Genomic DNA, 26,378 nt, shown 5'->3' on the forward strand with positions numbered 1-26,378 from the left:
ATACTGTTGCTTCCCAGGAAGACCAGAAGTGGAAACAGTTTCAGTTCATAACCCTGGGGAGGGGGCCAGGCTCTCTGCTGTGCCTCCCCCCTTCCCATGAGGGGTCCCTGGGTCAAGGTTAGATGGGGCAGCCTGGTGGAGGATGGGGGGCTGGCTTAGTTCTAAACATACATCTAGCACCACAACAACAGAGACCTTCACTGCACACTATTTCACAAGGGGACACAGACACAGCTACTACCGCACAGGACAGCTCCCCTTGCAGCCCACAGCTCTAAGAATGCCAAGAGCAGAATCCAAAGGGTGTTTGGGGCCGGGGATGGACATATACATATATATATATATATATATATATATATAACTCTGATTCTTTGTACAAAGTTGGGGAGGAGAAAAGGGAAGGGGGAACCCTGCTTGGTCACCACAACAGACAATGTGGCTTCAGCCCCCATCCCACTGGCTCCCAGCCCTGCCTTCCAGTAGGCTCAGCTGGCTCACATCTCATTGGAGTATGTGTAGTTGGGGGTGGTGGAATACTGAGTCTGCGACTGATTCATGGCACCCTGGGCCGCCCCCATGGCTGCATTCTGGGCTGCCTGCTGCACGTGTGGGTTCTTCCATGCCCCTGTGGTCCACTCCTCCTGAGCTTTGCTGAAACTCCCCCCACTGCCCCGGTAGAATTTATGAACCTGTAGGAGGAGGAGCACAAGGAAGAGTTAATCAAAGGGAAGAGGCAGCCCACCAAGGAAAGACATGGGAGCCAGAAACAAGTCACTGTAAAAGCCAATCCCCCCCCACCCCACCCATGCCCTGTACACCAGGAGCAAAGCCCACCAAGCCATTCCAGAGTGAGTCCTTTGGAAGACCTCTGGGTCCTCCTATAACTTGGACAGATCACAGACCCTTCCCAAAGCCACCCTCTCACCCTTGAGGTGACCACGTACCATGCTGAGGGCGATGAAGGAAAAGACAGCCACGACCGTGAACATGATGGTGGGAATGAGCATCACCACCGCTGAGCCAATGTTTGTTCCGAAGAAGGAGATGGTAGCGATCCAGCCACTGCAGGAAGAGGCCAGCTGTGGGGCTACCCACCATGGTGAGGGGTAGCTGCCCCACTAGAGCAAGGGACCATCTCATTGTCACAGGGAGGGACCATACCACTGGATGCAAAGGGACCACCTTATTGATATCCAAAGGGCCTGTGTCAGTGGTTCAGGAAGAACCCTTTCCCATGGCTCAGGAGACGAGCTCCTCAGACATAAGGCTTCTTTGCCTTAGGTTCTCTCATGATGCTTGACGCCCCTCAGTACCCCCAAAAACCACTGCAAGGTTCTCCTTCCCCTCTGATTCTATGGCTGTGTCTACTACACTATCCTGAATCCTCACACTTCCAATAACTTATGGTGTCCCCACAGGCTATACAGCTTAGCACACAGAGGTAAGCAAAAGACACAGCCAAGGTGCCACCCATGCGAGCCCTGGGTCAGTCACGGACACCCCAGTTTCTTACCAGACACCCCAGCCTGGGATGCCCACAGCCTGGATGATGCTGATGACCAGCTGAGCCATAAAGGTGAAGAAGAATGCCATGAAGCTGAAGGAGCTGTCAGTCCTGCAGCAGAGGAGATGGCTCCTGTCACTGGGCAGAGAGCCAGGGCTTCCCTGCCATCAAGACTCCCAAACCCTTCCAAATTTAAGTGAGTACACAATGGACAGAAGACATTTAAAGGCCTTAACTGAGAGGCCAAAATGGGACAACGTTTGATCCTTGCAAGTTTCCACGTGGTAGTCCTGTGTGTGCATAATTACATAGGGAGAGATCTCCTCACATATGGACCACTCAGTGGTACGTGGATGGTTGGTCCCACTGGCACAGAAATAGATGGGTCCATTGTGGCAGGAATAAACAATCCCATTGTCCACAGGATGGACTACCCCACTGGCACCGAAACATCGAGTTCCACAGGTACATGGATGGACGGTCCCATTGGCACAAGAATGGACACCCTATTGGCACCAAGATAATAGCCTCATTGGCACATAGATGGATTGGCAAAGACATTTAAGGCCCCATTGGCACTGGGATGGATACTCCATTGGCACCAAGACAGACAGCCTATTGGTACATGGATGAATAGTCCCATCGGCATAAAGACTGAAAATCCCATTTGACACAAGGTAGACACCCATTGGCACCAAGATAGCTAAGCCAAGTGATACATAGATGGGTAGTCCCTTTGGCACAGAGTTGTATGACCTCGTTAGCACATAAATAGTGTCAGTGGTACATGGATGGCTGGTTCCACTGGCACATGGATAGATGGTCCATTTGGCACCAAATCTGCTAGCCCCACAGGTACAAAGATGGACAGTTCCATCCAGACAGGTGGTCACATTGGCAAAATTTAACATGAAGCTGCCTAGAGAAAACAAAACAAAAACAGGCCTGGTCTCTATGTTGCCCCCACCCAAAGGGAGAGTAAGGAAGGAAGGAACTAAGAGGAAGGCTCTGACTCCCAGCCCTCTCACCCTGGCCTAGAGCTCCCAGGAAGCCCAAATCCTACCTGGCAGTCTGAGCTGAGGCTGAACAAGTGAAAGTGAGTTTGGGGAACGGAAAAAAAAAAACAGTGAGAAAATATGTAGAGAAGAGACAGGGGAGATGGGCAGAGACAGGGTTAGGAGCCAGGGTCAGCACCAACCACTTACTTGAAGGCCTTGTAAATGGGCCGAAACCAGCAGACGTAGGAGCAGGGTGTGAAGAGGATGAGCCAGAGAAAGGCGAGGCCAAAGTTGGTGGCTCCCCCGCCTCCGATCAGCCACGCGAGACAGCCCACCAGGTTCACGGCCAGCGTGACACTGTTCACTGCAGACAGAAGCACACACAGAGACAGACACCAGACATGCACACAGACACCCAGGCCCATGCAGAGATACATAAGCACCCAGACATGGACACACACACCCATAACTCAACACAGACAAACAATCAAACACATGCAAACGGTGTAAGTGGAGAGATGCAGACACACACAAACACACATGCAAACCGCATTCATACAGATTCACGTCAACAACCCACATCAGTGAATATACACACACAGATACATGAGATACACACACACATATACACACAGAGGGAGTACAGACTGTAAGAAAGAAAGCTGGGAGCTTAGACCAACTCCCCTCCCCACACCTGCTCCTGGGATCTGAGAAATTCAGAGAACAAAGAGTCTCCAGAGCAGGAACCCAGAGCCTCAGCCCAGCAAGCCCCGTTGAAGTGCTCCAAAGACTCAGAGTGGTAGAAATGACCTTCCCCTTCTATGAATGGCCTCCTTACATCTTCTCTTGTGAGGTAGGGGCATGAAAAGGGGAAAGTAAAAGGCCTTGTGGAAACATCTCTTCAAGCCGTCTTACGATCTGCCCTGCAGGTAAATGGGGCAGGCAGCAGTGGCTGGGATCTCAGTCTTTATCTAATCCATTTCTTAGAAAACTATCATGCCACCTCCCCCAAGAAGTCTTTCCCTTTATTACTGCAACCTTATTCATCTCCCATCCTTGGACTGTTCTCAAGGTTCCCCAAGTACAAATCTCAGCCCATCAACCAGACTAGAAGCTCCCAAGAGCAGGACCCAGGCGTCCTCTCCTCTGTGCCCACATAATCTAGCTGAACCTCCAAATCATGGTATCACTGAGTCACAGCCAGCAGGGACCTCAAAGACTCCTCCTCTGATGCTGGCCCTAACACACACCCAGGTCTTCTGACATCACGGTACTCCCTTCCTCAAACATTAGGCTGAGTCCCTTTAAGGCTCCAAAAAGACCTGCTGAATAAACAGAGAAAGGTGGGCTCAATCTTGGCCTCAAACGGGCTGGGCATTTATGGCCTTGGCTTCTGAATAGAACCCTTAAGCATCTCAAGGGTTATACACATTTCCTTGGGAGCAAAGCATCTGGCAGGTGCCTAGTGAGGACTTAGGAGGATATATATAGCCGTTAAATCCAGCTCCTGGATGAGATCTTCTCAGGGGCAGAGTTCCCAGAGCCCAGGGTCAGGTGAAGTGCTTTCCAAGTCTGGCCGGATAACACAGTCACCTGTGCAGGTACACCCATCCCGGGGCCCCTCTTAATGAGAGTGAGCATTTCTTCCCGTGCTCTTCAGCTGTATTTCCTCCATCTCTGTTTACTGCCCCCAAATTTCCTGGAACCTTGGTGCTGTTACTGATTCTATTTGCTCTTTACACAGAACAGACATTAACCTGTTTTTACGTTGGTTCACATCTCTCTTCCCAGTCCCATCTCTCTCCAGCTCACTTGACCTAGCGCCTCTACTGCAATTATTCTGCCACCTCTTTGGAACGGACATCCATGGACTTGGCCACTTCCTCTTTAGCCATCAGTGTTTTTCTGTCTCCACTACTGTCTTTGTCCAACTTAGAGTCCACAATTCGTTACACTCATTTTCTTATTCCTTCCCCTGCCCTGTCTTCTGGTCACATTCACCCTGGATGAACACAACTCCCATTTGTACCTGAGCTGAATGTTGCTAGGAAAAAAGGAGCCCGACAGAGAAGCCTGGAAGGACTATAAACTCATGGCAGCCAACCTCAAATGGACCCTGTGCATGGCCCAGAAATCTTAGGGGTCATGTTTCTTTGGATAATGTCCTCACTCTCTGTCCACAAACGTGCTCTCATTCTAATCCTACTCTCCTCAAAGCTCCCATCCCCACTTCTACATCATATTTGTTGGAAAAAAATGGAAGCCATCAGAGGCAACCTCCTCATTCTCTTCTCAACATCTACAGACCTACCCACACCTGCCCCATCCTTTCCTTCTCTCATGTTAGAAGGGGAAATATCCCTTCTCTACCCATCCAAAGGCCAAGCCAGGACTTGAAACTGAGTCCATCTGTCCCCATACTCTTTCTCCCATTCCATGAAGGACCTGCTACAAAGACAGTTTTCTTTACCATGTTCCTGGCACAACCAATCATCTCCCCAGGTAAGCAGCTAAGTGCTGGCCTGACTCACGGCAACAGCACACGTGTCAGACCCTGGAGATGGTCACGCTGCAGGTGTCTGGGGTACCTCGGGGCCAAGACCCAGCATTGGACAGCCAGGCTACCCTCCTTGCACATGCCTAAGAGGTACCTTTGACCAGCCCGGGCACGCTAAGTCCCATCCCTCTAAGACGACACCTTTCCCACCAACCTGCCATACACCATCAGAAACCTGAGCCTTGAAATTCCTGACTTCAAAATCTTAGAACATTAGAACTCTAGACTCTTAGAAGTGCAGACCACACAACACAGAGCTGCATGGAACCACAGCAGTCAATAAGCTAACACCTTCTTTCTACGAATGAGGAAACCTGCTGCTTGGGAAGTGGAGTGACCAGCCCAGCTTGCTCCCATATCTCCCAACTCCCAGTTGAATGCTATCCTTTGTGAGCAATTTTCCAGAGAAAGCAAGAAAAATGAGGCTTTGAGGGAAGTATTCCTCTCCAGAATCCTGAGGCAGTCACCAGAGATTCCCCTGAAAACTACTCCAGTGGGAAGGGGAAGGGAGAGAAAGAAGAGAGGAATTACACTGCAGGCAGAGACCTATCTAGATGTTCTGTGAATAGATGAGGAGAGGCCTGCTGACGCCCAGCTGGGGAGTCAGGCAATGAGAGGAGCCTACTAGGAGTCAGGGAGGGAAAGGCCTAGTGGCCCATGCAGATGCGGCAAGTGGGGCTGAAGGACAGCCGGGCCTGCAGGTATCCCACCCCAATGCCCAGCACCCACCAGCCTTCCTCCCTCCTCCACCCCACCCACCCTGGCCCACCCCCATCCCACAGCACTCACACATCCACAGGTAGTAGAGGCGCTTGGTCATGCTCAGATGCTGGGGAGGAATGTCTGCCTCGAAGTCTTGGTAGAAACATGGCTTCAGCGGGATGAATTTGGGCAACGGTGGGAAGTTGTTCACTTTCTCTGTGGGCAAGGCACATTGCATGGTATCACTTTGAATGTTCCCCTCCCCGACAATCCAATATGATCATTCTTTCCCTGGCCTGAGCTGCCTTCTCAGCCCCTGTGGCCACAGGCTACTTTACTAGCCCCACCTAGCCATCCCTGCTTCCTTGGGTCTGCTGTGAGGTTCCCAAAGTAATTAAAGGCCCTGAGGCAGTGTCACTGTCTCTCAGAAGAATAAAAACAATAAATGCTATCCATCAGGGCTGCGGAACCCTCTTCAGCTGGGAGACAGTTCTGGGCAGAGGAAGCAAGAGGTGCGAGTCTGGGGGGGCTCCAGCCTGCATTCCAATATTCATGCTTTGGGCAAGTCACCACCCCTGGGACCTCAGTTTATCCACTAGGGTGGAGGCTGAGCTAGAGAGTCCCTAAAGGTCCCTCCAGCTCTGGCATTGTACACCTGAGCCTTTGGAAACCAGACAATTCAGAAACCATTAGAGAGCAATGGTGACAGAGGAGACAAGGAGTGAGCCACCCGTGCCACTCAACAGTCAGATGGAGAGTAGGACCAGGGCATCAAGATGTTCCATCCCTGGTCCCCAGGGTCAGAGGTCTGACAGAGGGCTAGACACTGTCTTGGTGAGGGTCTCGGATAGACAGGCCTCAGTGGGGAACCAGGGAAAACCTGGGGACTAGAGAACAGAAAGACCCTGCCCTCCAAAAACTAGGGGACATAAAAGGACCCAGAAGAGGGTCACCCACCCTATGCTTACTACCATATCCTACCGACAAGACCCACCCTCTCCTTACCTGCCATGATGGCACCAGCCGGCCCAGCAGCCTGCCTATGCCTCTTTGTCCTGAACTGGAAGGAAAGAAAAGCCAAAGAAGGATGAGGATCATGACCCAGCCCAACCCAGCCTCTCTCTCATCCCCAGGTGGGCTGGAAGCTCCCTGGGGCAGGACCCACCTCATACTTCCATGGTGAGATGAACTCCGTTGAGGCAGTTCCTACTTCACAGAGCCACCATTCTACCAGCTACATCCTGCCAGGGACTCCTGCCCTTTGCCTTCAGAAAACTCCATCCAAGGGTGGGAAAGGAACCTGGGGGGGGACCTCATGCAGGGAAAGCCAAGTGACAGAGAAAGCCCAAGGGTACCACAGACCTCTGTAAGAAGAAATTTATTCCTCAACTCTGAACATGGCAGAGCCCTGGCCTCTCTCACAGGCTGGGCTCCCCTCCCCTCCTGCTTTTGCCTTCAGTCATTTGTTCACTTATTGGGGATTTACTATCTGCCAGGCAGTGGGGAGACAGCACAAGTAAGACAGATGTAGTCCCTGCCTTCTGCATGAAAGAATCAATAACCTGTGCAGTAAATAATATAAAAGGGAAGGATGGCTGCTATTAAAACATGCACAGAATATATCAAGGTGATCTAACCCAGTCTAGGCAGTCATGGAAATTAAATGTAAGCAGTAAGTGAAAAACCTGAAGAATACAGAGGAGTTGCCTGGGGCAGGGCAGCCTTCTAGGCAGAGGGGAAAGCAGGCACAGACCCTGATGCAGGAAGGAGCTTCACACTTCTGAGTAAGGGCAAGAAAGCCACAGTGGCCAAAGCAAGGAGTGTAAATGCAGAAGCAGCTAGAGAGGAGGCTGGAGAGCTGAGGTGGGCAGGGAGTGAATCTTGAGGCCCTTATAAGGCAAGTTTGAAGTGGTCCTGAGATGGATTTTGGGAGCAGGGGGAGGGAGGCCATCAAGAAGCCTCCTTGCCAACTTAAACCACTGAATGGACGGTGGGGCTATTTACTGAGAACCCCATCGTGGGAAACACCATGAGAAGAGGCTCAGGGTCCTTGCAGAAGACAAGAAGCTGCGTTACAGACATGCCAAGTCTGAGGTGCTGTGAGACCCCCAGACAGGGCTGCAGCCGCCTTGTAGGCATTGGGAATATTCCAGTCAGGAGTTCAGTGAGAGGCCTGGGCTAAGACATACATTAAGTAATGGTTGGTGACATATGGCAAGGAAGCGAATGGGCAATCATCTTGCTAGAACGGTAACTTTGGTGTATATAAATATATGTATATGCAAAATAAAAAACAGAAGATGGTCTACAACCAAGCGCTAAAGCAATGCAACACTTATACATTGAGCAGAGATTTCTATAAAGTTTCAAACCAGGCAAAAACAACTAGAAGTCAGGAGAGTATTACCCTTGAGGGGGCAGAAGCATCTGGTAATGGTCTGTCCCTGGTCTGGGTGCTGGTTACACAGAGGTGTTGACTTTGTGAAAATTCATCAAGCATACAATTATGATGTGTGCACTTTCCTATGTGTTATACTTCAATTAAAATTTGCTTATGGGGCCGGCCCTGTGGCCGAGTGGTTAAGTTCACGTGCTCCACTATGGCAGCCCAGGGTTTCTCTGGTTCGGATCCTGGGCACGGACATGGCACTGCTCATCAGGCCACGTTGAGGAGGTGTCCCATGTACTACAACTAGAAGGACCCACAACTAAAATATACAACTATATACTGGGGGGATTTGGGGAGAAAAAGCAGAAAGAAAAAAAAAAGAAGATTGGCAACAGTTGTTAGCTCAGGTGCCAATCTTTAAAAAAAAAAAAAAAGAATTTACTTAAACCCAGTACAGCCACAACGGAAAACAGTATGGAGATTCCTCAAAAAATTAAGAATAGCACTAGCATACGTTCCAGCTATCCCACTGCTGGGTATTTATCCAAAGAACATGAAAACACAAAAGCATGTCAATACGCCCTCATGTTCATTGCAGCATTATTCAAAATAGCCAAGACTTGGAAGCAACCTAGGTGCCAGTCAAGGGACGAATGGATAAAGAAAATGTGGTATAGATACACAGTGGAATACTACTCAGCCACAAAAAAAGATGAAATCTTGCCATTTGCAAGAACATGGATGGATCTTGAGGGTACCATATTAAGTGAAGTCAGTCAGAGGGAGAAAGTCAAATACCATATGATCTCACTCATAAATAGAAGATAATAACAACAACAAACACACACATAGAGAATAGACTGGACTGGTGGTTACCAGAGGGGAAGAGGAGAGGGAGGAGGACAAAAGGGGTGATTAGCCTCTGGGTGGTGAAAATGATGTAATCTACACGGAAATTGAAATATAATGATGTACACCTGAAACTTATATAATGTTATAAACCAATGTTACCTCAATGAAAAAAATAATAACAGGCCGGCCCCATGGCCTAGTGGTTAAGTTCAGCACACTCCACTTCAGCAGCCCAGGTTCAGTTGCCGGGCGTGGACCTACACCACTCATTGGTGGCCATGCTGTGGCCATGTCCCACATACAAAATAGAGGCAGACTGGCACAGATATTAGCTCAGGGAGAATCTTCCCCAGCAAAAAAAAAATAATAATAATAAAATAAAACAAAAAACAAACAAACAAAAACCCCCAATAATTCCCCTGGGGAAAAAAAGAAAGTGTGCTTAAAAAAACCCTCCTAGAGTTCCAGTTAAATTCCATTGGAGCCATTAAAAGTCTGGGCAATTATAATCTTTGTGGTTATAATTTTGTGATATGAAATCAAACACAGATATAAAAACCCAACAACATTTACCACAAAAGGAAAAAAGACAGGCATGACAGAGACCCACATGAAATGATATCCATACATGGTTGCATTCATTGTAGCATTGTTTGTAATACCAAAAGATTAGAGACAATCAACATGTCCATAACAGGGGACTGATTAAACAAATGGTACAATCAGACCATGGACTGCTCCAAAGCTCTTTTTAAAAATGCTCTGCAGCTATTTAAAAAAATACTGATATTGAAAGATCTCCACAACTATTAGTCATTGAAAAAAATGAAAGATGGAGAACAGTCTATATATAATATGCTACCTTTCATATTAAAAAAAGGAGGGGAGAGGAGAATAAAAATATTTTTTCCTTTTGACCCAATAATCCTACTTCTGGTTATTTACTCACAAATAAGAAACAACAAATACACATTATTCAACGTGACACTATTTTGCAATAGCAAAACATTGGAAGCAACTTAAATGCAACTGTTTGAATAAACTATATGGTTTATTCAAATGGACTACTGCATAGATGCAAAAAAGAATGAAGATGATCTCTGTGAACTGCCATGGAATGATTTCCAGGATATGCTAAGTGAAAAAAACAAACTACAGATGAGTATAAATAGTATCCTACCTTTTATGTAAGAAGGAAGGAGAAACAAGAACATGCATATAAACTTGCTTATTTTTGCAAAAGAAATGCAGGAAGAGTAAACCAGAAACTAATAAAATGACTTCCCACATGATGGAAGGACTAGGATGAGTAGTGAGACTTCTCTGGGTAAAGATTTTTACATACTTCTATACATATAATATCTTACACATTCAAAAACTTACACCAGAAAGAAAAGAAAACCCTAAAAATGAAATAAACAAACAAAAAATAATAATAAAGCTCATAAAGCTTGCTGTAGAGCAAATTGGTAACAATCATACAGAGAAAGGAACTGGCCAAATAACTTGATCAGAGTACTCTGTGTTCTCCTAGAAGGATATATCTCAAGGAAAAAACTAACTGGAAAGAAATCTTAAATATTAGCAGGTTTATTGTTACTCTTGGTACTAGTATGGTGGTTCTGAAACTTTGTCACGTGTAACTGCAGGAGAGAGCATATGAGTAAATGTGCTGTTTTGGGGAACCTGGGTTCTCACTGTTAGAGTTTGGAGACAGAATATGGAATGTGAGGTGAGAAAGAGCCCCTCGATGCTGAATTTGAATTGGAGGTATCTGTATGAACTCATGACTTAAAAAATATATGTGGCTGGTCCCAAGCCAGGACAAGGAAATACAAGGTTAGCCGAGAACGTCTTGTGGTGCCAGAAACAAGCAGGTATTCAACTAATGGGGGCATGTCAAAAGGACACCAGTTTGAAGGGGCTACCACCAGCCATATCTGGACAATTAAGAGTACCAAAAGCAGGGGCCGGCCTGGTGGCACAGCGGTTAAGTTCTCACGTTCTGCTTCTCAGCAGCCTGGGGTTTGCCGGTTCGGATCCCGGGTGGGGACATGGCACTGTTTGGCACACCATGCTGTGGTAGGCGTCCCACATAGAAAGTAGAGGAAGATGGGCACGGATGTTAGCTCAGGGCCAGTCTTCCTCAGCAAAAAGAGGAGGATTGGTAGCAGCTAGCTCAGGACTAATCTTCCTCAAAAAGAAAAAGTATCAAAAATAATGACAGTGATATATTATAACATACTGAACTTAAAAAATAATCCATGAGTCTAAAGTAACAAATCTTATTTTAAAAAAGAGAAAGAGGAAGGAAGCAAGAAAGTTTTTCTTTGCAGAAGAATGCTGGCTATAAGTGTAGAAGGAGTGACAAAATTAGAAAATTTCCCAGGGCCGGCCTGGTGGCATAGCGGTTAAGTTCTTGCATTCCGTTTCAGCAGCCCAGGGTTTCCTGGTTCGGATCCCGGGTGCGGACCTATGCACTGCCTATCAAGCCATGATGTGGCAGGCATCTGACATATAAAGTAGAGGAAGATGGGCATAGATGTTAGCTCAGGGCCAATCTTCCTAAAAAAATGAAAGAAAATTTCCCAATTTTGCAATCACTAACATAATAGCTGATTCGGGCAAGGATTGTCAATGGCTGCTAAAACCATTGGGCGAAAGATCTCTGGGGAGAAAGAGTCAGAGTGTCAAAGTACCAGCCCAAAGATGAGTTACTAATTACAAAGGGGAACAGGCACTTTTACTGTGAAGAAAGCTAGCAGATACCACCTTAACCAGGTGATCAAACTTAACCTCACCAATAATGGGACTCCCAAAGTGATGCACCAAGAGGGGCACAACATCTCCTTTGTAGCATGCCTGCCCCAAAATGTTTAACCTGAATCAAATCATGAGAAACAATCAGACAAATCCAAGTTGTGGAGCATTCTAAAAACTGGTTTAGATTGTCAAAATTTGCCAACATTCTAGGGGCTGGCCCATGGGGTAGTGGTTAAGTTTGACATGGTCTGCTTTGGCAGCCCAGGTTTGTGAGTTCAGATCCTGGGCATGGACCTACACCACTCATCAGCCATGCTGTGGTGGTGACCCACGTATAAGGTGGAGGAAGACTGGCACAGATGTTAGCTCAGGGCTAATCTTCCTCAGCACACACACACACAAACACACACACACACAAATTGCCAACATTCTAAAAGACAAAAATATTTTAAAAATAAAAAGATAAGGGATTCTCTAAACTAATGGAGACTAAAGATACATGGCAACCAAATCCACTATGTAAACCTTGATTGGATCCTGGTTCAAGGGGGAAACACTATAAAGAACATCACTGGGATAACAGAGCAAGCTTAAGCATGGAATCTAAACTAGATAGTATTATTGCATCAAGGTTACATTTCTTGGGTGTGATAAGGGTATTGAGGTAATGCAGGAGCACGTCCTTGTTCTTGGGAAACGTGCTCAAGTGCTGAGGGGTCAAGTGTCATGAAGTTTGAAACTTGCTTCAAATAGTTCATAAAATAAGAAATGATGGATGGATAGACACAGACAGAATCAAAGCAAATGTGGAAAATGTTAACAACCGGTGAAGCTGTATGAGTGTCTCTTGTACTATTCTTTCAACTTTAGTTTAGTGTAAAAGTTTTCAAGATAAAAAGTTGGAGAAAAACATGAATAATGTCAGTAACGAATTATAACACACTGAATGAAAAGAATGCACAAGTCCATGATGATATACAAAAGAAAGTGAGGGGAGAAAGGGGAAGTCCTAATAAATATAGAAAGAATGACAGAATTTTTTTAAATCACCATTTGCAATCCCTTTATAAGAACTGATACAGGCAAGGATCATCAGTGGCTGCCAAAACCACTGAGTGAGAGGTGGCTGGGGAAGAGGAGAGTCACACAATCTGAGTGTCACCCCCCCCCCCCAGATTACTTAGTAATCATAACAGAGAAAAGGAACTTCTATAATGAGAGGATCTGGCAAACCAAGTGACCAAACCCAGCATTTCTGATAATGGGATGAAAGGAAATTACGTGCCTCCTGATGAGATACACACAGAAGGACACAAGATCATCTATGTAGTATTGTTGCCAAAATGTTTAATCTGAAAATAATTATGAAAAAACAATCTGACAAATCCAGATTGTGGGAAATTCTCCAAGACAAATGTGAATGTCATGAAAGACAAAAATTGGTATGGGACTCATCTAAATTAAAGGAAACTAAAGAAACATGCAACCAAATGCAACAAGTGATCCTCTAGTGGATCCTGGATTTTTAAATCACAGTTATAAAGGACATTTTCAGGAGAAGTAGAGAAATTTGAATATGGATTGCATAGTAGATATCATTGTTCAATGTTAAATTTCCTAGGTGTTGTGGGTACACAGGAGAATATCTTTGTTTCTAGGAGATGCATGCTCAAGTATTTACAGATACTGTGTCTTGTCTGCAACTTTCAAGTGGTCCTGCAAAAAGAATTAGATAGATAAAGCAAATGTCACAAAATATTAATAATTGGTGAACCTATGTGAAGTACCCTAGTACAGGTGTCCATTGCACTTTTTTTTTTAAACTTCTTTAGCGCTGAAAATTTTCAAAATAAAAAGGGGAAATATATATTTTTTTCTTTGGTAATATATACAATATACAAAGAATCCCTAGTAAGATATCAAGGAAAAAATAATTGCAAGTGCTGGCCTGGTGGCATAGCAGTTAAGTGCGCACGTTCCACTTCGGCGGCCCGGGGTTCACCGGTTCGGATCCCAGGTGCAGACATGGCACCACTTGGCAAGCCATGTGGTAGGCGTCCCACATATAAAGTGGAGGAAGACAGGCATGGATGTTAGCTCAGCAAAAAGAGGAGGATTAGCAGCAGATGTTAGCTCAGGGCTAATCTTCCTCAAAAAAATAATAATAATAACAATAATAATAATAATAATTGTGAATCACTGCGGACAGAGAAACTGAATAAATGTGGAATAGGTGGGAGGAAAAATTTTCAATATGTATCTTTATATCATCTAATCCAAGATACCATCAATTTTAAGATAGATCATTATTTTATTTACCAAAAGACAGAAAAAACACTGCCAACTTGTAATCGTAAGATGCCAAAAATCTTAAGACAGACATTAAAATGTTTTCAGAAATATCAAAATGTTCATCTTAGAATTGATGAAATTTGGGACATCTTTTTGAATTATGAATCATGCAAATGTATTACCTATTCAAAAAAATAAATGAAAAAAAGGCAGAAGAGGACGAGCTGGCAAAGAACGAGAAGGAGCAGCGAATGAGGCAGGAGGAAATCCAGGAGAGTGTGGAGTCTCCAAATCCAGGAGTAGAGAGTGGACAAATGTGACAGATGGCACTGAGCAGACCAGCATGAAAAGGGCTGGACTAAAAAGATTAATTACTCTCAGCAATAGCAAGTCATCTGTGACCCCAGCAAGAATTATTTTGTTGGCCATGGAGGGGTTGGGAGGGTGGGTGGGAAGAGCAGCCAAATTAGAGCTATAATTGAGCAGGTAAGCTGAGGGCAGGTATAGACAGCTCTTTGAAGAAGCCTTCCTAGGAAGAGAATAGAGATAGGGTACTACAGGTGGGATACAGGGGGAGCTCCAGGGAGGGCTGCAGCTGAGAGTTGTTTGTTTAAGATGGAAATAAGCTAGAGATGTGAAGGATCCAGAGAACAGCTGTAATTACAATAGAGACAGAGGTTGACAGAGGAAGCCCCAGAGAAGGAGAGAAGCATGGAGTCCCATGGCAAGGGGGTGGGACAAGCCTCGATCCTAACAGGTGAGAAGCAGAACGTGGATGCGAGCAGATGCAGGCAGGTTCGAGGCCTTGGAAAGGACAGAGAGAGTCCTGGGTATCTGCTTCCATTTTCTCTGTAATACAGGAGACAGGCTGGAACTGAGAGGGAGGAGGTAAGAGCAGAGGGCCCAGTTAAGTCAACAGACAATTACAACACAGCCTGAGAAGTGATCTGGGAGAAGTACAAAGAGCTGTGGGAACACAGAGGAGCACCTCCCTGGTCTGTCCGGGAGGAGCCAGGGAGGGCTCCATAGAGGAAGCAATATCGGAGCTGAATTCTGAAGGATGAATAAGAGTTGGCCAGAGAAAGAGAGAGTCGGGGAAGCAGGTGTGAAGGTCATGAAAGCAACAGCATGGCATATTCAAGGAATAGAAAGAAGCAGAGCAAGGATGAAGCTCAAAGCGGAGGGAAGGAAAGGCAAAAACAGGGCTGAAAGGTGGGACTGGCTGGGTCATCCTGGCCTTGAAGGCCATGGGCAGGATTTGGGCTTTATCCTCAGAGCCTTGGGAACCATTGAAGGATTCTGTTCTTCTTCTTTTAAAAAATACAGCCTCAAAGTTCTGTAAAATAAAGTGAAAATATGTTGCTTTTTAGCTATGTATAAAAATACCTGCAAGCTAAAAAAATCAAAGTGCATAAAGAAGAAAATAAAAGTTCTTCCAAACGTCACCTTCTCAGAGACCACTCCTTTAAACAGTTTGACCTTCAGGTTTTTGGTTTTGATTTTTAATGTATATATAAGCATATATGACAAAAATGAGATCGTTTTATACGTGCTGTCTTATAACCTGTTTTTTTCTACTCAACAATATCTCATCAAAATTTTTCATGTCAATAAATACAGATTATCTCAATCTTTTTAATGACTGGCCAATCGGGTCAACGTCCCTAGCCATGGAGCAGTCATGTGTGACATGGGCTGATTTGGCAGTTAAGAGGTCACAGCTTCAGGGAGTGGTGGGGTAGAGGCCAGGCTGCCAAGAGATGAGGAGGAGGAAGAAGGGACAAGTCTAGCAGACTAGCCTTTCAAAAAACTTGGCTGAAATTTTAATACACACACACACACAAAGACTATCAGTGAAAACACTGTAACACCACACACCAAAGGATGAATTGTAGCCATCTCTTGAAAGTGAGATTATAAATTGGTTCTTTTCTTTTAGATAATTTTCTTATAATCTTAAAAAGATAATTTTCCAAAAATTTCTACAGTGGTTTTATATCCCTTTTGTAGTAAGACAAAGCCATAGTTTAAAACAGCAGCAGCTAGAGGACATGGGGTTAGAAAGGTTTTTCCAGATAGGAGACTTGAGCATATTTATAAACTGGGAGGAAGGTATTGGAGAAGATAGTGGTGGGGCTGAAGATAAAGCAGAGGGGGAAATAGCTGATGGACATTGGAACCTCAGGAGACAGTAAGGACCAGCATTCATAGCACGGGGTGGGTGCCTTAGGTTAGGAGCGCTCCTACAGGGATTTGAGAAGTGAGGAAACATGCGTGGGTCCACCGCCCACACACCCCTCAACCACTCTGTCTGAGAGTCAAGGGCTTCGGGAGAGTAGTCCAGTTTGGAATACTCCTCCCATGGAATGGAATGGGGAGCTGATGAGAAGAGGGGAAGGGTTTCTAGAAGTGATGGAAGAACAGCTGAGGTTGGAGACCCTATTTGGAAGCAGAACCAGACTGCCCCGGTATGTGATAGCCCCCAGAAGCTTTACACATTCTGAGGGTGGAATCCAGAATAGAGGGGTCTGCTGCTGGAGCGGGACACATAGGCAAAGTGGCATGGTCATTGAGGGCATGGGCCAGAGAATGGTGAAAATCCTGGACCATGGGGTCCAGGAAGGACAAGGAAGGTGTTATGCTCATGGAATAGAGAAAATGGAGGTGTCAGAGAACTAGACATCTCCATGAGGTCACAAAGCAGGTAAAGTAGAAGTTTGACTGTGGTCAGAGAAGGATACTGGAGGTTAAGATTTCAGAGGTGGCCACATGCCAATGATGACCAGACTGAGGTGTGGCTGGCAGAAAGGGTAGCTGAAGGAGGCACTGCCTCCCATGAGACAATGGATGTGAAGTGGAAGACTGTAGTCCAGCACCAAAGTTCTCCAGAAAAACAAGGAAGAGAGGCGGGGGAAGGGTAGGTAATAACTAGATTGTAGGAGCCTCAAAAGAGGAAGCTGGGTCCAGCCTGACTCCTGTTCTGGTCCCAGGCTATCTCCCAAGAGTGTGCCCATGGTTACAGAGAAGTCAAAGTGTGGGTGGTGGGAGAAACCAGAGCTCAGGGCCAGACTTGTATATGAAGGTTAGGCCAGAGGGAATTTAGGCTTGGGAGGGCTGCAGGAGGCTGAGGTCACAGGAATGGAAGCCTCCAGGCTCTGATGCTCTTATTTCAGGGCTAGCCTTTATACTTGTATGTATGTGAGAGAGAAAGGGAGAGGCGGTGAGAGAGAGGGAGAGGGATGGAGGCGGGGGTGGGGGTGGGGGGAGGGCAGCGGGGGGCAGGGGAGAGCAATGACTGGCCTCTACAAACCAAAGTTCTTAGGCTGCAAAATGGGAGAATTAGCAATTTGTTCCTCAATTGAGTCTTTCATAATATTCGGGGGTTTGGGGGAGCACTACATATCCCACCAAAGATGCAGGCCTAAGGAAGCACCTCTTTAGTTATCAATAAAATAGCAAATACTACCTGAATTTTGTTCCAAAAACCCAGATAAAATTTATTCCATTTCTTACTGTGAAGTTGGGAGGACGGAAGCTCCCACAGTGGAGAGAGTGAGGTCCATGGCAGAGAGAAAGGAGCCAAGCCAGGCCTCAGATCAGGACAGAGACCTGGGGTTAGTTCCAAGGCTCCCTGCTCACCAGACCTCCGACCTCCCTCGTCCCTATCATGAGCCCCTCATCCCTATCATGAGCCCCTCATCCTTGGCATAGAAATAGTCATTTTTTCCCTTCCTGCCCAGAGCAGCTATCTGGTAAGATGGAAGTTTCCCCTCTTGCTCTACCTCTGGTCCTCTTATCCCATCCCCACCCCTGAAGTCCCAGAACTATGAACCATCCTCAAAAAACAGCACTTTCCCGGCATTGCTATCACTGTCCTATGATGACTCTTCAGTAGCCCCTACTGATCTTGTGCCTGGCATTCAAGGCCTTGTGTCAATCAGCTACAAATTCCCATCTGGCACCCTTTGCTTCTGTACCATAGGATGATTTGTTTCCCACTCAACCCAGCTTCATGCAGGAGATCACATCTAGCCACCCCCTTTGCTTCCAGTGCCCCTACACCAGAGCCCTGTCAGCTCCTCTAAGTCCTACCATTTTCTCACATCCTACCTCTTCTGGGAAACCTTTCCAGCCATCCCTGCTATGCATCCCACTCATTAAATTCTAAACCAGGGGGCCAGCCCGGTGGCACAGTGGTTAAGTTCGCATGTTCTGCTTTGGCGGCCCAGGGTTTGCCAGTTTGGATCCCGGGTGTGGACGTGGCACCACTTGGCACGCCATGCTGTGGTAGGCGTCCCACATATAAAGTGGAGGAGGATGGGCACGATGTTAGCTCAGGGCCAGTCTTCCTCAGCAAAAAGAAGAACGATTGGCAGCAGTTAGCTCTGGGCTAATCTTCCTCAAAAAAAAAAAAAATTCTAAACCAGTTATTGGGCACCAAGTGCTCATTCATTCTCATCCAATCTCTTCCTTGCTCCCTCATGGATGGGCTTCTAGGAGGGATCCAGAACAGAGCAGGGCACAGAGCACAATGAATTGCTTTAGACTTGGACACCCTCCCAAGGGGTGGGAGTGGAGCAACTGATGCCCTCTCCCAATCAGGCTAACCCCACAGCTTCTGTCAAGCCTGCTGTACCACACTTCCTCCAGGAAACCTTCAGAGACTCCACACTGGCAGCAAGGAAGGAAGTGCAGCCTGTAGAGGAAATGCTATGGGGGGGGGGGAAGGGGAGAAAAGGGAGAAGGGAGCGGAGGAAAGAAAAAGGAAGAGGGAGAACTGGGAGGGATGTTCTAAACTAGAACAAGCAGCTTCCTCAGGAGAAATCAGTACTTAGTCCTATTATTTCATCCTTAGAGAAAGGTGCTGGCAAAGAGACGCTCAAGAAGGGAATCAACTTGTTCAGAGATAGCCAGCCAGCCAGAGAAAGGCTTAAAGAAACAGCTACAGAGCCCAAGGGCCCTATCCAGAGCTCCCCTCCCAGGACCCCATTCATTTTCCATGGAGTTTGCTAGACCTAAGAAGACCCTCTTGCTGTGGCCGACTCACTAGAGACAGTCCTCTCTCAGCTCTGGGGCTTCCACCTTCAGGCTCACCAAGCCTAGATCAAATCTAAACTAGCAAGACTTGTGTAGCCCAAACAAAACCTCTCTGCCAGTCATGCACCTGCAAGAACCATCTCCCTCTTTCAGAGCCCTGCCCAGCGGAGTTAGAACAGGTAGGGCACAGGCTGCAAAATTCTCCAGACTCCCCAACTCCATGACCACAGCCACGTGGCTGGGCTCACAGGCCAGGTTCTCCAATAGCTGTGCTTAACTCCCACCTCTGTGCCTTTGCCCAGACCATTCCCAGGGAATGCCCTCCCCTGCCTCTCCTCCCATGCAAATTTCACCTCCTCCAGGAAGTCTCTCATTAACTGGCTCTTGCCTCCCTTTCTCCTTGTTTCCGCAGGAAAGTCTGCCTGGCCCTCCATGAACGCCAGATCCCAGAGCTGGAGCATTACCAGTTTGAACCGCCTGAGACGGTGAATTCTCAGTCTGAGTCTCTACTTGGTTCCCCCAACCCCCAGACCAGGAGCTCCTGGAGGCAGGGACAGGGACGGTTTCCCAGACACCTCACTGTCATCCTCATGACCGACCCCTGCCAGCGCTGGAATGTGCTACATCCGACACTGCCAACACACCACCCCAAAGTCCTGGTGGACCCCAGGCGCAAGCCAATGCACCCATCCCCTACAACCCTGAGGCGGCTCAGACCGCCGTCCAAAGGTCGGCCGTCTCCGGGAGGGGGCGGGGGTGGAGGGTGCGGGGGGGGGGGGGTTGGAGCTGTACAACATGTGTCCATTTGCAGGCGCCTCTTGTGAGGAAGGACCCAAAGAAGGCCACAGTTAACCCGCCTCCAGTCGCCCCCATCCCTGTCCGCGAGCGCCATCCGCAGAAGAGGAAGCCAGTTTCCAGGGAACGCCAGGTGGGGATGGAGGGCCCAAGGCCCAGGCTCCAGCATCCAGGAGTCTGACGTCACCCAAGACCCGGGTTCCCTCTGAGGCAGCCGGGGATGGGGATGTTGGGGGTTGGGGGCCTAGGGGCACCCCGGGCGCTCTTCTCCCAGCCCAAACAGAGAAAGTCACCTCGACTCTCTACCTCTCCAGCAGCGTGGTCTGCTCCCTGCATTCAAAGGTGAAGCGTAGGGGGAACAGAGCTGGGGAGGGGGTGACCCCCCTCTCGCCCTTCGCCCACCTTCCCTGCAAAGCCCTTCTCCGGGACTTGAGGCCCGGGACTTACCCGCCGCTACCGCTCGGCTGCCGAAAGGCCGCCGCGCTGCGCTGCCCTGAGCTGCACCCAGCGTTGCAGCGCGGAGCCGGCGGCGAGCCGCTCCGGGGCTGGAGGCGGGGAGCGCGCGCGCGCACCTGCAGCCGGCTCTTCGCGTGCGCGCGCCGCCCCAGCCTGTAGCAACCGCTCTCGCGAGACTCCTGGGCCACCTCTAGGGCTTCTCTTCCTGCGCTCGCGAGAAGGAAGGCCTGGCCGCCCCCGCGCCTCACAGGAGCTGTCCGAGGTGCTACGTTCCTGGGCCCTGGCCTGATCAGGTGGCTGATGGGCACTGGGGGGACAAGAGCGCCGCGAGGACGTGGAAGAAGAGACTCAGAGATGGGAGCCTGGTGCCAACAGCCAGAGCCTCAGCTTCCAAATCTGTAAATTGGGGAGAATAACTACCCATGCGGTCCCAGGGGCCACTGGGATGTACCAGAAAGGAGTGAGAAAGAGATTTGTGAGCAGGAGAACGTGGTGTTTGATGAAGATCTTTCAGATCCACAGGCCCAAAGTGACAGAGAGGGGATGGAGGATGGAAGATCAGAGATGAGACAAGAAGAGAAAGAGGAGACAAAGAGTGACATAGACACACGGATCCACGGAAAGATAGACATAGAAAGACAAGAGAGGAGAGCCACAAACATAGACATAGAAACATGGAGAGACAGAGATATGGAGACATGGAGAGATCAAGATTTGGAGAGAAAAAAACATGGAAAAAAAGAGGAGAGAGAGGGCCTGGCCCCGTGGCCAAGTGGTTAAGTTTGCACGCTCCGCTGCAGGCGGCCCAGTGTTTCGTCAGTTCGAATCCTAGGTGCAGACATGGCACTGCTCATCAAGCCACGCTGAGGCAGCGTCCCACGTGCCACAACTAGAAGGACCCAAAACTAAGAATATACAACTATGTACTGGGGGGCTTTGGGGAGAAAAAGGAAAAAAATAAAATCTTTAAAAAAAAAAAAGAGGAGAGAGAGAAAGAGAGCATGATGAAGTGAGAAAGAGATAAAAAATAGGGACCAGCAAGCTACACAAAGGAATAGAAAGACAGACTTAGAAAGAGAAAGAGACACAGAAAAAAGAATGAAAGAGATTGTGATATGCAGAGATGAACACCTAAAGAGAGTAGAGACCAGAGTAAATGTTTAAAAACCCAGGACTAATGACTGTTGAGTGAGACCCACTTGGAGAGATGGGGCTGGGAGTGAAAGATAAGCTTTTATTGTCAGTGTGTTTACATTGTAAACCTCCTGTGGGATCTTTACAGCAGGGACACCCTCTATCCTGCCAGCCAATGGCTCCTGCCCGCCACTGTGCCCTCCGCCCACACCATCCTGGGCCTGGAAGGGGGCCTAACTGGGTGGGAGACACTGCAGGGATTCTTTGCCCAGAATAAGGGCCCATTGTCTGGCTCCAGCCTGCTGGGAGTAAGGCCTCACTCCCACAGCTGGGATAGAAAGGGGGCAGGAGTGAAGAAAGACAAACAAGAACTAGCATGAGAGAGGGAAGAGAAGGGGGCAGCCACAGAGGCTGTGGAAGTTTGAGCAGGAAGCATAACCTAACCACCGGGCCAATCAGGAGTGAAGAATCAGGGACTATAGGCAGGACAACGGAGTTCTGCTGTTAGTCCTGGCCCTGGTTCACCCACATGGTCACTGCGCTCTATCCCTGCTATAATGCAAGCTTTGGCTGATTTACAGAGCTGTGGGGAGGACCTAGTGAGTTGACGAATGGGAACCTGAGGAGGTTATCAAGCATGGCTCCTATAGGAGAGATGTTGGGAGTCCATGTGGGCCTCAGGAAAGATATAGGGGTTCACATGAGCCTTCAGGAGAGGGGTCTGAGGTCCACATTAAAGTCTACAGGGGAGATGTATGGGATTCACATGGAATTTACAGGAGATATCTTGTGGTTCATGTGAGTCCTACAGGAGAAATGTTTGAGTTCCCATCTCATGACCACAGATGACTTTTCCCCCAATCCAGAGAATCAGAATGGCCTCCTATCTGGCTAACAACTGAGGCAGGAAAAGTGCCCAGGTCCAAAGTCAGAAGCCCATCTTTGTCCCAATGGATTGTGCCTTCAGAATTTGGGTAAATGGAAAAGAACAATGCTTCAGTAGTGACAGTCATTTAAATAAAGTTTTATTTAACAAGCACTTGCTGATCACCTATTATGTGAAATGGTATAGTGAAGTGGTTAAGAATATGGACCTAGAAAGCAGACTGCCTGCCCCTTCCCAGCTATGTAAGTTTGAGCAAGGTACTCATTACTAAACCTTAGTTTTCCGCATATGTAAATAAGGATGATGATAACAGGACCAATATCTTAGAGTTCCTATGAGAGTGAAATGAATTAACACATGTAGACACATGTAACACATGGGACAGTGCCTGGTACACAATAAGTATTTAATAAGTGCTAGTTCATAGTGTGTGCTAGGCTCTGAGGACATGTCTATCTCATGGCGGAGGGCAGGAGTGAGAAAGCCCAAGCCAAACCATGCAATAACACATTTAAAGCTTTTTCTCAAATGTGGTGAACATCACATGCTATTCACCAAAGCATGTCTTATGACTAAGGCATGACAGGGATACATGCTCCCTCTAGAGGATGCAAGGCATAACAAATAGTGGGGATGTTTAATCCTATTGCAGGGAGGGAGCAAGTAACTGAGAGCAGTAATCCAAATCACCCACAGGGCCAGCTCCAGGCTGTTTGTCTTTTCCTGCCCAGCTATGGCTGAATGAGGCATGTACACCCAAGGGTCTCTGGAAGAGTATGTATGTTACAGGCCAGTAAACAACTGAAAAGAAAAGAGGACTAGCATTTACTGAACCCTTAGTATGTCTGAATGAGATGCTAAGCCTCATGACTATCCAATGAAGTAAGTGCTTTTATCCCCATTTTGTAGATGAGGAAAGTGTTGGAGGAGGCAATTGAGTGTATGTGACCACCGGTTGACCTGAGAACTGGACCCAGGCAATCAGAGGCTCCTCATTCACTCCTTTGTCCCTGGAATGTACTTTCTGCCTACCGTTGTGGTAACTGTTCTAAGGACATAGCCTTGAGAGATTAAAATGTTGTTGAGACCGTCTGGATAGTGTATGTGACTGACCCCAGTTAAGATCTCTGTATAAACTTTTAAGATTCTGGTGGATGAGTGCAGAGATCTACCGGTCTTGTTGCTGCCCAAGACATGCCTCATAAGTTCCCTGGCTTGTTAAAACTACCGCCTACCAATGTGGAGTGGTCTGCCTCTTTCTTTAGTCTCTCCTTGCCCTCTGTGCACAGGGGTCAGTTTACAAACCAACAGAAAGTGAGGTTCAGAGAAGTAAAGTGATCTGCCCAAGGAAATAGAATGATGTATCCAAGAAATGGAAGAACCAGTATCTTTAGATTGGGTTTCCCTAGAAGCAGACACTGAGATAAGGATGTGAGTACAAATGGTCTATTTGAGAGATGATCCCAGGAAGCACTAGTGGAGGAGTGGAAGGAGTTAAAATAAAGAAATGAAAGGAAACCAATTCAAGGTGCAATCATGAGCAGGTTACCACTGTGGGCAATAGTGGTCAATCCTACCGGGGACCTCTGGGACACAGTGTAGAATACAATGCAGTTGTCCCACCAAAGGAAGGAGGAAACTAAGTGTTGAGGGCTGCTGCTGGCACTTCCAGAGTTCCCTGTGTGCCTTCTGAGCAGAGAAAGCCCTCAGGCAGAAAATCCCAGGGGCTTGCAGTAAGAAGCCATCAGGAATAGCTACAGGGGTATGAGGAGGGCACTATGTAGTGGCATTTACTAACAACCAAGATCAAAACCCAAGTCTGTCTGGCTCTCAAGCCACAAAATGTTGCCTCCAAGGTAACCCATTAGTCCTGTGAAAGTTTGCAATATGGAGCTTCCTTTCTTTAAAAAGAGTGTCCTGCTCCCCCAACCCCGCTCCATGCTCCTGGTCTTATGAGATGCCAAGTCCCTGACACTTAGTATGTATGACTGATTTCACAGCACTGAGTGTACAGTGACACACATTCTTGCCTGCAGAGCCATGGTGATGTTAGAGCAGCTCATCCAGTCCTCTCTCACTACCCAGGTGGGCAATCCTGAAGCTCAAAGAGTTCCTCCTAGACCTCCCTGTACAGTGCCTCTCTCCTCCACACCTCCTCCCCACCACCCCACTCTCTGTTTGTCTTCTCTCCCTAACCAGACCAGGCAACACAGAGAACTGGAGAAAGTACTTGCAAACCATATATCTGATAAGAGACTTGCATATAGACTATATGAAGAACTCCTACAACTCAGTAAGAAAAAGGCAAATAACCCACTTTAAGGGCAAAGGATCTGAATAGAAATTTCTCCAAAGAAGATACAGAGGGTTGGCCCAGTGGCACAGTGGTTAAGTTCGCATGTTCCACTTCGGCAGCCCGGGGTCACTGGTTCAGATCCTGGGTGTGGACATGGCACCGCTTGGCAAGTCATGTTGTGGTACGCATCCTACATATAAAGTAGAGGAAGATGGGCACGGATGTTAGCTCAGGGCCAGTCTTCCTCAGCAAAAAGAGGAGGATTGGTGGCAGATGTTAGCTCAGGGCTAGTCTTCCTCAAAAAAAAAGAAGATACACAGATGGCCGATAAGCACAGGAAAACATACTCAACATCATTAGTCATCCAGGAAATACAAATCAAAACCACAATGGGATGCCACTTCACATCTGCTAGAATGGCTATAATCAAAAAGACAGAAAATAATAAGTATTGCTGGGGAGGTGGAGAAATTGGAACCATCATACCCTGCTGGTAGGAATGTTAAATGGTACAGTCACTTTGGAAGACAGTCTGACAGTTCCTCAAAAAGTTTAACATAGAGTTACTATTTGACCTTGCAATTCTACTTCTAGTATATACCCAAGAGAAATGAAAACATATGTTCACAAAAGTCTTACAAATCCATTGCAGCTTTATTCATAGTAGCTAAAAACTGGAAACAGCCATGAACAAGAGAATGGATAAACAAATTATCATATATTCATACAATGAAATATGACTCAGTGATAAAAAATGAATGAGAAACCGATATATACAACAATATGGATGAATCTCAAAAATATGTTGAGCAAAATAAGCCAGACCAAAAATATATACTATATAACTCCATTTATATGAAATTCAAAAACAGGAAAATTAATATGATAGGAATCAGAACAGGGGTTGCTGGTTGGGGAGAGAGGTAGATTGACTGGAAAGGAACAGAAAAGAAATTTCTAGGGGCTGTCCCCGTGGCCAAGTGGTTGAGTTCACGCACTCCGCTGCAGGCGGCCCAGTGTTTCGTTGGTTCGAATCCTGGGTGCGGACGTGGCACTGCTCATCAAACCACGCTGAGGCAGCATCCCACATGCCACAACTAAAAGGACCCACAACGAAGAATACACAACTATGTACTGGGGGGCTTTGGGGAAAAAAAATAAAATCTTTAAAAAAAAAAAGAAATTTCTAGGGTGATGAAAATATTCTAGATCTTGTTTTGAGTGGTAGTTAAAAGGTATAAAATTATCAAAACTTGTCAAACTGAAAACCCAAGATCTGTGTATTTGATTGCATGTAAACTATAAGTCAGTAAAGTATTGTTAGCATAAAGAAAATGAGGATTCCTGGGGCAGCTTGAGTCTAGGGAACAAGATGATTCCAGACCTCCAACCTCTTGCCTATATAGGACGCCGGGGTCAATGGCCACCCCTCACTTTCCCTTCTACTGTCAGTGCCTCCAATAGACCACTGGGCAGCACCCACGTCTGCAGTGACTTACACTGGTAAAGCTAATTCTCCACCAGTGAGGTTGCTCTGCTGGCAGCTGGAAGTGCTGGGCCCTGGGTAGTTTACTGGCCTACACACAGCTCATGGTCACCATGCCACCTCTTGCAGCCCAGCCATGAGCTCTGAACATGCACCACCCACTGCTCACTTGTCGAGTTAGAACAGGAGAGCCCACTCAAACTGGCTCTCACTAACTGTCCAGAGAGAAAA

General features: G+C 47.2%; 1 protein-coding gene across 2 annotated transcripts; it reads right to left on the minus strand.

Annotated features, from left to right (window-relative positions):
* Positions 1–356: 356 nt before the first annotated feature.
* On the minus strand, positions 357–20,513 carry SCAMP5 (secretory carrier membrane protein 5). 2 transcript variants are annotated; one of them, XM_070497792.1, is made up of 7 exons: positions 20,337–20,513; positions 6,767–6,821; positions 5,849–5,977; positions 2,710–2,866; positions 1,514–1,615; positions 945–1,062; positions 357–689 (listed from the first exon to the last, which is right to left on the minus strand). In XM_070497792.1, exons 2-7 carry the CDS (start codon positions 6,771–6,773, stop codon positions 495–497), a joined length of 708 nt encoding a protein of 235 aa, XP_070353893.1. In that variant the 5' UTR covers positions 6,774–6,821; positions 20,337–20,513; the 3' UTR covers positions 357–494. The 2 variants fall into 2 exon arrangements, with proteins under 2 accessions (XP_070353893.1, XP_070353899.1); XM_070497798.1 differs by lacking the exon at positions 20,337–20,513 and adding an exon at positions 6,927–6,993.
* Between the last annotated feature and the right edge of the window lie 5,865 nt (positions 20,514–26,378).

The sequence above is a fragment of the Equus asinus genome, chromosome 2 (assembly GCF_041296235.1).
Source record: "Equus asinus isolate D_3611 breed Donkey chromosome 2, EquAss-T2T_v2, whole genome shotgun sequence".
Taxonomy (NCBI): Eukaryota; Metazoa; Chordata; class Mammalia; order Perissodactyla; family Equidae; genus Equus; species Equus asinus.

Bases quoted from the DNA above. Each gene is read 5' to 3' on its own strand.
- SCAMP5 (XM_070497792.1), bottom strand. The intron at 1,616-2,709 runs GTAAGTGGTTGG...CCTCTGCTGCAG, and splicing joins CCCATTTACAAGGCCTTCAA to GACTGACAGCTCCTTCAGCT. The intron at 1,063-1,513 runs GTAAGAAACTGG...CTCTTCCTGCAG, and splicing joins ATCCCAGGCTGGGGTGTCTG to TGGCTGGATCGCTACCATCT.